The 14,516-nt window shown below is 47.6% G+C and overlaps 1 protein-coding gene across 3 annotated transcripts in view; it reads left to right on the top strand.

Annotated features, from left to right (window-relative positions):
- The window catches only part of ABLIM3 (actin binding LIM protein family member 3), a 106,055-nt gene that overhangs the window by 68,322 nt on the left and 23,217 nt on the right, over positions 1-14,516 (top strand). For all 3 annotated transcript variants that reach the window (XM_066344424.1, XM_066344422.1, XM_066344423.1), the window contains exons 9-10: positions 8,687-8,745; positions 11,240-11,311. In XM_066344424.1, the coding sequence (XP_066200521.1) occupies positions 8,687-8,745; positions 11,240-11,311 (131 nt within the window). The remainder of the gene's footprint in view (positions 1-8,686; positions 8,746-11,239; positions 11,312-14,516) is intronic.

The raw sequence follows: 14,516 nt of genomic DNA on the forward strand, positions 1-14,516 counted from the left end.
TCTGTGTGCCTGCTCTGTCCTAACGACTGGAGAGGTAGGAGCGAGCCAGGCAGACACGTCCCCTGCACTCCTGGAGCACCTGTCCTCATGCACCACTGTCTCCCAAGCCCTGCCCCGACCAGAGCGTCACAGAATGCTGGAAGAGTTAAGTGAGGAAGTGAACGGCTTTGTGATCGTGAGGCCTGTCACCATCCCCCTTAATTATCCCGCTCCCTACCCCGCTGGCTCCTGGGAGAGTGGGAGTAATTGCAGGGCCTTCAAGGACCTACCTTGGGAGATGCTGAGTGATCCTGGAATGAGGGGACCAGGCTGTCCAATGCCAGAGTCATGCTGACTTGGGCTGTGGGCGTTTCGGAGAGAGGATGTCAGCCACCGAGGGAGTAGGGGTGTGACTGTGATTGCCTTGGACAGCCTCCCTGGGTGGAGGCACCAGAACTTGAAATAATATTCCCCAGAAATGGCAAGGAAACTGTCCTCCCAGGGAGCAGAGGCGTGGTGAGAAACTGGCTTAGAGCCAGGACTCCCGGGTTCAAGGATCAGCACCTCCGCTAATGGACTGTGACTTTTCTCTGAGTCTCTTCCTTCACCTATACGATGAGAAGAATGACACTACGTTTCATTCATCCTGAGGCCCTGCCAGGTGGCGGGCTCTCTGGGATGGGCTGGGTGCTCTGAGGTGAAGGAGGCAGGTGTCCTTGCTTCCGGGGTGGCGTGTCCTCTCGGGGGAGAGAAACCTGACTCCAGCAGAAGTGCAGATAGTCAGCGGCTAGCTGGGCTAAGCGCTGTGGAGGGGGAATTTGGGGACAATGGAGCATGTTTTAAGACTCCTCATCTAGTCAAGATCTTGAAAGCGAGTGGGAGGTGGGAGGGTGAAGAGGGAAGGAAGTTTCTGGAGGCAGAGAGAGAGAGAGAACGGCAGGTGCAAAGGCCCACAGTGGAAGGAAGCACCGCACAGCGGAGAAAGCGTGGCTGGCCCACACTCCCAGTGCTCTGAGAACAAGCACACGCCACAGGGCCCTCCTGCAAAACTGGGGAGATGACTGTGAGGGTGCTCAGTGCCCCACAGAGCACACGCAGGAGAGACAGTGTTAGGAAGCCTGCCGAGGGCATGAGCCCCGCTCGGCCAGTTCCATAGCCAGACACAGAAGGCATCTCTATGGAGGCGGGAGCTTCTTCTGGTCAGCTTATTTGTGTTCTAATTGCTGTGTGATGGCTTTCTGAGGGGCTCTAATTGAGAGAAGCCTGACATCTGTCTGGATGAGAAATTCCAAGGCCCCAGGAGAGAAGAACAAGTTTTCTTTTATTTAAATTCTGTTGTGCATTCAGTCTTCTCACTGTTCTTGTAAAGATGCCAAATTTCTAATCTGTTTGTTGTCCAAAGCCTCCCTTTGGGCATCACCAGGGAACTGGGTCACTGATTTTGTGCAGCAAAAATAATCACCAAAATGCTTCAGGTTCAGGGCAAAACTTACACTGAAGTCACAAAGGTGACAGTTGCTGGACCAGTGCGAGTTTTTCCGAAACCAGAATGTAGCTCACGGAGAATAACACTGGAAACAAGAATTCAGCTGCACACTTTTAAACAGGACCCTGTTGTCATTTGTATATTTAATTAAACACACCAGGACGGAAGTCATTTATGCAATTCTAGGACAAACGCTACTCTGCTAAGGAAAATATTATAACAAATTATAGGCCTTGATGATAATAATAATAAATAAATAAATAAATAAATAAATAAATAAACAAACTGCCACCAGCTGATATCTGTGGAGCACTTTCTATATGCCACACAGTGAGTTTTAAATACAATATCCCGTTTTATCATCATAACCCTATAAACCATAAATCATTACTCCTGCATTTAGAGAATAAGGAAGTTTGGAGAGGTTATGTCCCTGGGCCGAGGTTAGCTAGCCTGTTTTGCTAGGGTTTCCTTTCATTTGTTATTAGAATTCTTAACCTATGGTTCATAGCTGGGCTTCTGAATTTGATGAGTCCCCTGAAATGACTTGCTGAAGGTTGCATGTAGGTGTGTCTCTTTAAGGAGAGGGTCTGTAGCTTTCATAGAATTGTCTGGGGTCCATGGCCCAAAATAAAGAGCCTTAGTTCAGTGTGAATGCAAATCCAGAACGGTGCCCTGAAAGCTTCCTGTGATAATTACCCCAAACCTAGTCTATTTCAGGTCACCTTTTTTTTCTTTTTCTTTTTTTTTAGTTCAGATAATACAGGGTCCTGGTACCAAGAGGTGTGTGTTTCCAGCACAGCTGGGTTGGTATTGAGCTGAGGCATCTTTGTCCTCTGACAAGCACCATACAGGAGGTTCACTGAGCTAATAGCTGTCCAAGAGAGGTGTTGCCCGTTGTTATGGGTTATGGAATGCCAGCCCTCCGTCGTAATCAACTCATCTCATCAAACCACACTTGAAAAGGCACAGATGTCATCTTGGTTGCTATAATTTAGTAGATTAGCATTGTTATTTTAAATTGGATCTCTCTGCTGACAGCTTAGGTTGTAGGAGTTATGCTTAAAAACTTTCAGTCTCATGTTTTCCCAATCCTGCTACATAATTTTAGACTCTTCAAACATATCCTGCTACCATGCTAAATTGGTATTTCCTAAAGTCTGACTCTACTAAGTGTATTTCATTTTAAATAGAGTACATTTTAATTTTTGATGAGCTGTCATTTTTTTTGGGGGGGGGGCTACCAAACATCTTGAATCCTATAGCTAGGAGAGCGTAGTAGTTTTAAGTTTGTGTGTTAAAGTCTGTTTCCAACTTGCTCCTCTCCAGTCACCACAGACTCAAGACAGTGTGGCCATTTTCTCACCAGGCACATGTCACATCCACTTCCCCGGCCAATCTGTCCATGTTGATCGAAATTAGGTCCAGAGTAGCAATTTCCCCGGTTGCTTCCTCTATTTTCTGGGAAACAATATTGCCTGCGGGGCAAGTCAAGAACTTGTCAGATACTCGCAATTCAGCTCGAGATGTTTTATTAGTCTGGACTTTTTAGGTGACAGAAACCCCACTCAAATGACATCAGGCAAAAGAGGACTGAACAGCTCGCATAACCGAGAAGCACTCAGGAGTAGCAGCTGGGTTGAGAGGCCCACGGTGTCAGCAGGGGATTCCTCTCCCTGCTGCTTTTAGTAGGTGGCCTTGTGCTCTCCTGGCCCAGACTGGCTGCCTCTGAGAGGGGAAGGAGGGCATGGCCAACCCCTGCCACCATGTGTGCAGAGGGGTAGTGTCCCCTGCAAGGCTCAGCAGAGAAGCCCCAGAGAGAGTCCGAGAAGCCTGATTTGGGGCACATGCCCACATCCATGCTGGGCAGGAGACAATGATGGACAGGTGGGCAAGACATCTAAGCTCACCCAATTTGCCCATCTGAGAACAGGATAATAGGCCCCACGTCACCAAGCTGTTGTGAGGATTAAAGGAGGGAATGCAGGGGAAAGGCTTAGCACAGAGCCCGGCCCAACAGCTCCGCCAGCCTAAGCTTATGATAAACACCCAGTAAGGCAGAAATGGCCCTTCCCGGTGATGCTGTGCACTCATAAATTCCGGCTTTTGTCAATGTTATCATCATTGTCAATAACGCTTGGCACAGGGCTCAGCATATGTGCTTATAAATGTTATCATGATTATTTATCATGGTCAGTTTTTATTATCATTATCATATTAGTTATCATTACTATTTTTTAGTTAAGTACTACTGTTATAAAGAGCATAGCATAAGAGCTGGCACAGGCACTCTCTAGGTATTAATTCTAATAATAACAACAACAATAATAAAAATATTTAGTGCCTGACACATGTAAGCACGAACACATTTTAATTACCGGCCTAACTGTTATCTTCAGCAGCTATGATTTCCTATGAAGTACTTGGCACTGCCATTCATCCTCTCCTCATCCCACTTCATGTCCATGGTAACCAGCTTCCTGGCAGCTAAGTGGGTTTGCCCCGCAGCCTCTTTATGAAGCTTCAAGCCCACTTGACCGTGTCAGCTCCAAGCAAGCTGGTCTTTTCTACTTCTCCCGAGGTGTCCTCGTCCCTGGGCACAAGCCCAGCCTCCCAGAAGGGCACTCTGGCCGCTTCTGCTTAGTGACTCCACCTGTACAGCCAGTCCTCTGCTTGCTGCAAGCTCCTCGCCCAGCCGGGCCCCAGTCCTGGGGACAGCAGAGGAAACACCACCCACGCCCCTGCTAGCCTTTCCTTACTGCCTTCCCCTTACCCAAACTGGATCCTGGAAAACACATGTTCTTCTGGAAGGGGAGGGAAAACGAGAATCGTAACAAAAACAGCTAACACTTACATGGTGCCTGCCCAAAGGCAGACCCTGTTCTCAGTGCTCTGCGTGTGCAGAGGGCCACCCTCACCTACAGGAGAGAATTCCAAGATGCCCTGGGGGTGTCTGAAAGCACCGACAGTACTAAAACCTATACATACGATGCGTCTGCCTATAGCTACATACCTGTGTAAAATTCACATAACATAAAAGTAACCATTTTAAAGTGTACCACTCAGTGACATTCAGTACATCACAGTGCTATGCAACCACCACTATCTAAATCCAAAACATTTTCATCACCCCAAAAGGAAACCTTGTACCCATTAAACCCTTGGTCCTCATATCCTTTCCTCCTAAACCCTGGCAACCACCAATCTGCTTTCTGTCTCTGCATATTTATCTATTTTTTGGATACTTCATACAGATGGAATCATGTCATATGTGGCCCTTCGTGTCTGGCTTCATTCACGTAGCATAAGGCTATCCAAGTTCATCCAGGTTGTAGCGTGTACCAATGGTTCATTCCTTCTTATGGCTGAATAATACTCCATTCTGTGGATGCACCAGACTTGTTATCTGGGTGGGGATTTCAAAGGAGCCGTTCCAAGGCCTTAGCACGTCTAAGTAGCAAAGGCGGTGCTGCTGACATAGAGGCAGAACTCAGAAATTTTACCCTGTTGTACTCAAGAGAAATCAGAGAACCAGCTGGCTGGGATCGGGGGTTGGAAACTCAACCGCCTGCTTAAACTACTTAAATGGGTGAGAAGGGCTGGGAGGCAGCAGCAGGAAGGGTCGCTGGCCACCTGCATTCATTCATATTCAAAAATACTTAAGAAAACACTGTGCTGCCCAAACAGCCTTGGGTGGGACAGCTTCAGTCACTGCTCTATTTGTAACCCCAGCTAGGCATTCTGGGAGACCATGGCATCAGCTTCAGTTTTGGCATAAAATATCCACTAATTCAAAAAAAAATGATAAAGAGTTGGCAAATTGAATTTCAAGGTCCAACAGAGAGGTGAGTGGGTTCTCAAACATTAAATAAGTCCCCAATGTGACAGGTGCTATAACCAGTCAGATAAGACTGAATGCTGACTCGGCTATGGATTAAAAACAGCCTTAATACCTGGCTCGGGGACAGTTTGAGAGAATTAGATCTCCGTCTCTGATTCAGCTGATGCAGAAACTGCTAATCCTTCACTTCCATAACCTTTGCAGGAGGTTCTAACTGCAGAACCTGGAATTGCGGGTGACAGCCACGAGTGTGGCTCGTGGAACCAGGAGTCTAACAGGCAATAAATGTTGAATTTTTACAAGTTAGAGTCCTGTCTAATAAAATTGATTTCTTTATTTCATGACATTCCTAAGGGAACAAATTTTGAGCATTAACTGGTATATTTAGCCTTGAGGTTCTCCAATTTAAGGTCATAAATCACCCGGGGAGCTTGTTAAAATCATAGGTTCCCAGGCCCCACCTCCAGGAAATTGATTTCAGGGGCTCTTTCCAGGGTCCAGGAAGCTGCATTCACCGGGTGGTCCACAAGTCACACTTTGACAAACCCCATTCTAGTAAATATTCGTGTAGGTGTTCAATCTAAAACCATAGCTGTTGAATCAAAGTCTAGATTCTACAACTTGTCTAAATCTCGAAGCCCAGCTTAGAGAATTCACCTGGCCTAAAATAGAATATCATGTTTCTTTTGTTTCTTCATTCACTCAGTGAGTATTAACTAAGGATCTGCTGCCCCTGCAGCAGGTAAGACAGATATGAGTCACACTTCTTATGGAACTTATATTCTAGTCGAAATCATTGCATTGCGGTAAATAATTATTTTTCCATACAGAGAAGCCTGTTAGGACGGAAAGATGACATCTGCATGGTTGGGAGAGAGAGTAAACATTCATGGGTGTAGCTACCACATGATGCAACTCCTCAACAATATCCCTACTGAGCATTACACACCCAGCGTGTGCTTACATACTTCCAGGGACAGGAAGTTCACTTGCAGAATGAGCCTAGTCAAATTTCAGACATTAAATTTTCCTTCCCTGAAACTTTTGCTTTTGGTCCTTGTTCTCCTTTACAAGACATGACGAACAAGTTAATCCCTCTTCCCACAGAGTAGCATTAAAATACACCAAAATAAATCCTTCTCACCCTTCTGTGATGGTTACCATCCTCCTCTGGGTGCATACCACTGTGTCCTTTTTAAAAGACATTCATTCATTTCTTTGTTAAGCTCACAGGAGCCAGGCAGTGCTTTGGGCTCTGGGGATAAAGCTCAGAGAAGAGGTCGCCGACCTCCCTCTCCGTTCGCTCGGGAGGTCCCTACTCTGCCAGTGCCCATTGCAGAGCTATTACCTAAGGGAGGAAGCTCAGCAGACTAGAATTTCACAGGGATCTTCATGAACAAACTGTCTTTTCTTACCTTCATTTATCTACGTTTATTGCTGACCACCAACAAATCCCTCCATGCTTTAATTTAAATGATACTCTGCCAACTCCCAAATTTCTTTTTTTCTTTCATGCTCAATTATATTTTCTTTCTCCCTTTTATTTCTGACCCCTCACATCTTACAAACGTGCTTTCCTGTGTGCGGAGTGCTGAAGCGATTTGTGGCTCAGGTTTATTTCAGAACAGACATGTCAGTGGCATGCAGAGACCATCTCATCTGACCCCTCCCTTTACACATGATTTCCCCCAGAACTTCTGCCTGACCTTTTACCTTTCCTCTGCCTCTTTCACTTAATCTCCTGACCTCAGACATCTGTGTCCACCTCATCCATTTCCTACAGTGACCTGTAACATGTGCTTCCTGCCAGAGCCACAGTGGTAAACAACTCCTGGTGGATTTCGCAGCAGCTCAGAGAGGACCCGGAAATGCTCTCTCTAGTAACTCCCCGAAGCGAGGATCCCCACCCACCACTTGGTAGTAGACACGCCCTGAGGTGGCTGGATCAAGCCACAGACCCAGAGTCCCTCTACTGGGCTCTGAGAGCCATTGCACTTTACGTAGAAGGAATTAAACTCGTGCTGAATCATTAGGGAACACCCAAGAACGTCAGCAAACAAGAATCTAAGATCCCTATCCCACAAAGAGCAAAATGGCCCTAGAATTAGAATTTCAGAGATGAAAATAATCTCCAGGACCATTCAAAGCCCACCTCGTGGTCATTCAGATGAAGAGGCTGGGACCCATAAAGAGGAGGTGTTAGGGGCCGAGCAGAAACAAGAGCCCAGGGCTCCTTATTCCAGGCCCTTCCTCTCTTCACTGCACTTTCGCGTCAGATTGTTCAACCTTAAACCAAGCCCCTGTTACTTAGCCAGTACTCCAGTGCTGGCGTTCCAGGCAGCACACCATAATGGCGAGTAGGTCCTAAAAACCAAATCAGACAAACAAATGCCATCTGGGTGCTCAGGAATCTAGCCATTTGCTGGCGCCTTTCCTTTCAGGGCTGGTTACAAGAGGAATGGCACCAGGGAGATAATATGCTATTTTTTCCTTCTAATCCAGGACACCTGTCCCTTCTTTGGGGAATGTGTAATATTTGGGGCTCCTTCTCGACATGTGACGGGCCACCTGTTGCTCATGCCTTTCCAAATTGGCCTTTCAGTGTGGCGCTGGCCAACTGGCTTCCCACCCACAAGAAAATGCAATGGACTAAATTTGAAGAGTCTGGAGACTCTTAGGAATTTCCAGGTCAAGACAATGCTCCTAAGCAGAATATACATCACGATACTTCTCCCCCTTAAACGTGATACCTCTGGGCAACCGTCATAAGTCTCTGAAGAGGAAGGAAGGCTGGGGTTCACCATGCTCTGTCGCTTTACTTCACCTCCACTGCCATGCATTCATTCAACATACATCTATTAACCACCTGCCACGTGTCACTCACTGCCAGTCGTCCACTCATCTATTCACCCCACAAACATGTACGGAGACTCCGCTGAGAGCGAAGTCCCATGCTGGGTGCTTGGGGGATCAAGCAATGAGTAAAGCCCAGCTCCTGCCCAGGAAGAGCTCTTAATTTAGTTGGGGGTGATAAACCCACACATTACTATGATTTAGGGCCATACGTGTTGAGAGATACAAAGAACGATGGACCACAGCAGAGAGAGAAGCCCCTCTCAGCTGGCAGGTAAGAAAGTTTGCAAGAAGATGTTATGTGAGACGTGGACCTTGAGGAATGGCTAGGATTTGAACAGGTGGATAGAGTGCACCGGTGGCTGGATCCATGCAGCAGCAGAGAGCCAGGAAAACCAGGGGTCCCCCTGGCTGCTCTGTAGGGCACATATGCTGTTGAGGGAGCACATGGGGGTGGGGTGGGGGGAGAGATTTGAATGCTGGTAGGTGTAAAACATCTGAGCCTTTGTTACTTTCCGCCCCCCTAGGTTCTGAGGTTTGGCACCCAATCTGCAAACAGGCAGCCCGGGCAGAGAAGAAGTTAAAGGTAAGCAAGCCCAGCCAGGTTTTTGCCACAGATTGGGGGCACTGAGCTGTGGTAGAAAGTCATTACTTAGTGTGCATGCTCCCAAGTGGGTGCCTGTGTCCTTGGGTTTCCTTAATGGGAACACCCACCTATTAGGGCTTTTGAAGGGATTAAGACGTTGGATGTGAGAGCACTTTGAAACCTGTACAGCAGTGTCGTAATGAGAGTCTGTAAGTGTTTCTGGGGTGAGGTTATACTTTACCCATTGCTTACCAAGATGGCAGCCTCTCTGAGGTACTCCAGCCCAAGGTCTTTTATAAACAATAACGGTTAATATTGTCACAGGGATTGAGAGTTGGCAGAGGATGTTCACAGCTACTGTCTGACGTGATTCCTTTAATGTCACAGGGCTCATGGGGCTTTGCCTGTGAGAAAAGCAGGGTCTAAAGAGGGTGGTGATTTGCCTGCAGTAATGCACCAGGCAGCTCAGCGGGCGTCTCCAGGCGCCCACGGGACCAGCAGGGGTCCCATGTCCCTCTGCCCTCCGGGGCTCTGACGAGCACCAGGGAGTGCTGTGACTCTGGGTTCATGATCCAAGAACTGCAGGAAGGGCTCCGTCCCTGGGTCCTTGCTGCCGTGGAGGAGACACCTGGGGTGTGTGTTGGGGGCTCTCAGTGATCAAGGTGTCCTTACACACTGGCCCTCTTGTATCAACTTGGTCCCTTGAGACTATATGAAGTCACCCGCTAGAGTTTCAGCTAAAAACTCATGTACAGTTTCTGACCAGCTGGTGAAATGGGTGTCTCTTTTGCCAACTCATCCACCTAATGTAAGTTTGGGGAAAGAGCCAGTTTATTGATGTATAAATTTTGAGCCATAAGGTTTTTTTTCCTGTTTCTTCCACAGCCTCTACCTCTTAAGGTGTTACAAACACTTAATCATCTTCTTCTTTGGGGTGTTTCTCAAATTTCAGTCATCCTTCTGCAACCCGGATGCTTTGTGCATATCTGTGCGCCACCCGTATCACTATACATACTGCTCACAAAATTTAGGGGAGATTTCAAAATGAATATGAAGCAATAAAAAAAAAGAAGCATTTAATTTTTTTTTTATTTAACAAGAACATCAGAAAAGCAAAGGACAAGTCAAAGAAAGTTGTTCAATTATGCAAATGAGATGCAAAACCAACTTTTTTTTCAAAAGGCTATCAGTAGTTCCCCTGGTCCCCTAATTTTTGTGAGCAGTGTAGTTGATATTTTTCTTTTTCTCTGAGTGGACACTCTCCTGTGAGACTCTGCCTGTGGACACTGCCTGTGAGAAAACCGAGGTCTAAAGACAGCTGTGACTTGCCCACAGTGATGCAGCCAGGCAGAATTGTTTTTTTCTCAACTAAACTTATTTTAAAACAAACCTTTATCTCACCAAGTGGAAAAACCAGTATTACTTGCTATAAATAGAAGGTAACCATAAGATAAATTCAGTGAAAATGAAATAATTCTTAAGAATACATCTGGGAAATGCCAGCTAGATTATGTTGCCTGCACTCTCTTTGTTTAAAAAAAATAAGGTGGGGGTGGTGTTGAGGCATTAGCAATCATCAAGACAGTTGCTGAAATGCATTAGCACCACACTGAGACTTCCTCCTTGAGCTAAGAGGACTGAAAGAGAATTGTACCCTTTACTCTCTCACGCTGGGACTCCGTATGATCAAACGTTCCGCTTAAATCCATCTCCCCAGAGCCACACGCGTTCACAAGCCACAGATTGGGAAACATGGCTCGACAGCCCGGCTTGCAATGCTTTAAGTTGTAGGAGGAGAGATCTGAAAGGGAATTGACAGTCCCCGATGCCAGCCCCTTCGTTTTCCAGGGTAGGAATCCGAGACCCCTAAAATCACGTAGTTCAGCAGTGATCCCTGGTTCCCTATCTGTTTGCCTTTTAACCACAGCGTGCTAGGCTCTCTGAGATGCCCCAGGATTGACACGGTGTCATGTTGCTAAGGAAGCCATTGGTCCTTCACTGCCATTGTTGAGAGAAAGACTTTTTAAGTTGATCACATAGGTTGATGCCATTTTACTATACACAGTCAGTACCTTGTGCAATTACATGAAGTCCAGCCTACTTTTATGTTTTGTATAAGCAAACTACCAAGGAATGAGTACTAACCAATTTTATTCATTTAAAATAAATACATATTGACTAGGATTACCCCAAATAGAAAAGTGTTATGAGTAACTTCCTATCTAAAAGGCCAATGACAAATTTGTAAAAAAAACAAATTCATAATCAGTCCAGCAGCCTGAAGTCCTGTGCATTTCTGACTGCATTCACACTCAGACGTCGGGTTAGAAGGCAGAAAATAAAAGGAAAGTACAGAAATAGCCAGACAGTGCTTCTAATAGTATTGCTAACGCTCCCCCAAGAGCTGCGTTCTTACACCCCGTCTATCCCTTCCCACCAAGTCGGAGGCGCGGTGTCTCACTCCTTCTGTCTCCGTCTCTCGTCTCTCGTGCAGCACCGGCGGACATCTGAGACTTCCATCTCGCCCCCTGGATCCAGCATTGGGTCCCCCAACAGAGTCATCTGCGTATGTATCCCTGTTCAGCCGCAGAAAGGGGGTCGTTGTCCCCCAGCCTGGGATCTAAGGGGGTGCTAGGACCGCGGTCAGGTTTCCCATCCAGCCCGTATCTCCTGTTACCTCGTGTGGCCTGACATGGGCTGGGCTCTGTGCTGGGTCCTGAGGATACAGTGGGGGACAGGGAGGACGTGGCCCCTGCCCTTGGGGGGCACAGATTAGTGAACACATCTACAGTGATACTGTCGAGATCGGTGGGCACACGAGAAAGAAAGTGCAACAGCGAGCGCCCTTGACAAGTTTGGAAGCCAGTTCCATGTGCGTCCCTCCCCATCACTTAACTAAGACAAGGGCAAGATACAAATTTGGGGTCAGGGTGCTATTCAGAGTGGGTATTGGATGGGATGTCGATGTGGAGACAGTGGTGTGCGATAAAGAGGCAGAAAGGAAGGAGAAGCCATATGAATGTGGAAACACGTACAAACATCAAGAAGAGCTTTCTGGTCACGTGAGAAGTCCGGGGACGGAGTAAAGCTTGTGCATGTGTCTGAGCTCCCATCCCCAGGGGCAATCAAACACAGAAACGCTCACCACAGCCAAGGATGTGGCAAAGGGGACAAGAGTTGAGTTAGATGACCTCAGAGGTTCCTTGGATATGTCATCTATTGCCAGATCATTATTTTACTCCTAATCCACATCTAGTTTCCTCCTTAATCACTGGATAATGCCCGTTGATGGGACCATTTCCTTTCTTCCTCTGTTTAAATGGAAAAAAAAAAAAGATGTAAGAGTAATCACTGATTGCATTTCAATATGGGTCAATACTGCCATGTGGCTCTCACAAAGGGCAAGTGTCTTTGATCACAGGCTGTCCTCATTGACGATTCCTGTGCAGGACATGAGAATTGGTTGTCCCCGGTGCTATGAATGGGGCCAGACCACAGCAGGATTACTGAGCTTAGCTGCAGGGCCTACTCCGTGAGAAGGTTATTGACCAAAGTGGACCTGTCTCCAGAAGACAGTTCCCAAGGTATGTGAGCTCGGGATATTGAGAACCGCACTGTGATGCCTTCAAGCCCTGGCTGGTCTCCCTCGGGCACTGGGGAGCTTTGCTCACCATTGAGCAAAGCTCAAAGCGAGGCCCTGATGATGTCCACCCTGGAGGTCTGGAGAAAGCACCTCGGGCTGCCCCTGTGAGAAGCAGTTCAGCTACAGGTGACCTGGGGCACCTGCATGTGCCTTCCAGCTGGGGGCTGACACACGGAGATCGGTTACCCCCACACCCCGGTTCAGGCCTGTGTCTTCCCCTCTGTATCCTCCCACCCTCCCGCTAAGGGCACCTCGCCTTCAGCGACTCTGGGGAATGACTGCACCTGTTATGGGAGCCATGTTTTAAGTCAGACCATTCCAAACATGGCTTACAAATTCCGGGGAGAATCCATCCAACTGCTTTTGGGATAGGAAATAACAGGCAGAGTTATAGAGTATTGGTTTAATTTTTATAAATACTGAGGTTTGGTAGTAAAATAAAATGACTAGTGTACCTGGAGGGACAGGTTCATTCCAACTTTGCCCCACCCCCCACTGACTACTAGAATCATCTCCAGGTGACCTGACTTGGACCAGCTCCATGTGGTCTCTTCCTTCCTTCCTGGCTAATTATGTTAGGATGCCTGTGTCCAGTCACTGTAAACTCATTTATAAACCGTAACCAAGGCAGCTATAGGAAGATACATAAATTTAGTGTTTTGAGGTTTGGAGTAGTGCCGAGAGAAATATTGATGGGTTGAATCAAGTTTTCAAGGTGCCAAAAGCTCTCAAGGTCAAGACCTAACACCCCAGAACGAAAGGCAGCAGTTACTTCTGCAAGCAGACTCTCCTAATAAGGCTCCCTTTACCCACACGCCCCAAGAGTGGGACAGATAGATGCCTGACCCAGGCAGGGTCTGGCAGAGATGAGATGGCACACTTCAAAGGGTTTAAGTGAGACAGGTTTTGTGACAGGAGTGTTTGAAGAGGTGTGGGCAGCATCCCGGGACGACAAGAGCAGGAAGTTGTCACCACCCTCAGCCCAGGGAAAAAGGATGGTCAGAGCCAGAGCTATGGAATAGCAGTCCCAGACAGGAGCCAGGCCCAAGCACAGCTAGCAGGGCAGGTGCAGGGGTGACCAGTACACAGCCTCCTCACTCACCTCCCACTCCGCAGGTGCCCCCCTTTGGCAAACCCAACTGAAAGACAGAGCCTATGATCCAGTCCATGGGACCTCAGAGCCACGATCGGTGCAAGGAGGAGTGGACAGTGGGTCTAGGGGCAAAGGGGAAGGAGTAGAACAGTGCCCAAACAGCAGGCGGGCAGGACAGGGTGGGATAGAGGAAGGGCTTTGGGAAGTGCTTAACATACCAACACTTCTAAGGTCTCGAGGAAAGCTGCTCTCTCTACAGTCATCTTGGCCCTCAGACTTACCTGACCCCCAAAGCCCTGGGAGAATGTTATGGGTAACATAGTCTTCAGAGATTCCTATCTAGTGGCCTCTCTTAATCAGCCTCACCTCGGGACCTTGCAAGCCACCGTAGTTATGGGGGACAGGTCCTGGTTAACCACAGCAGACACCGGGTCACCAAAGGAGCCGTTGGAGGAGGCCGACATGGAAAGAACACGGCTTCAGGAACCATGAGACATGGACTGTCCATGTGAGGGGAAGCCGTCTCCTCACACATGCAGTTCTAGAGAACTGAACTCAAGTGAAGTCAGGTAGTACGTGGTTCGAGGCTTGGTTCGGTTCTACGTAAGGAGCCACTTTCTGAGTGCTGCCCTGGGACAGCTGTAAGCCAGTGAACTCCCCACCCTGGGGAACAGAAAGGGCAGGCTCTCAGGTTAGGCTGGCTGGGTCTGAATTCTGGTTTTGCTACGTATTAGGCTATAGGAACTGGGGCAAGTTAGTTGCTTTCTCTGTGCCTGTTTCCTTATTCAAAAATGCAGATAATATTAGTACTTCCTCTTAGAGCTGTGAGTCGCCTGGATTCACCGAGTTGACCCATAGAAAGGATTCAGAACAGTGTCTTGTTCATAATAAGTGCTCCCAAGTGTTAGCTAGTGTTTTCTATCGTGCTTATTTCTGTCTTCATCATCCTCTTCAGGAATGCTGTGAATGGGGTGTCTTCACTCTGTGGGGTCAGAAAGGCAGTCTGCACCCAGGCTCTGTAGTTCAGACTAGATT

Source organism: Saccopteryx leptura, chromosome 6 (genome assembly GCF_036850995.1).
Source record: "Saccopteryx leptura isolate mSacLep1 chromosome 6, mSacLep1_pri_phased_curated, whole genome shotgun sequence".
Taxonomy (NCBI): domain Eukaryota; kingdom Metazoa; phylum Chordata; class Mammalia; order Chiroptera; family Emballonuridae; genus Saccopteryx; species Saccopteryx leptura.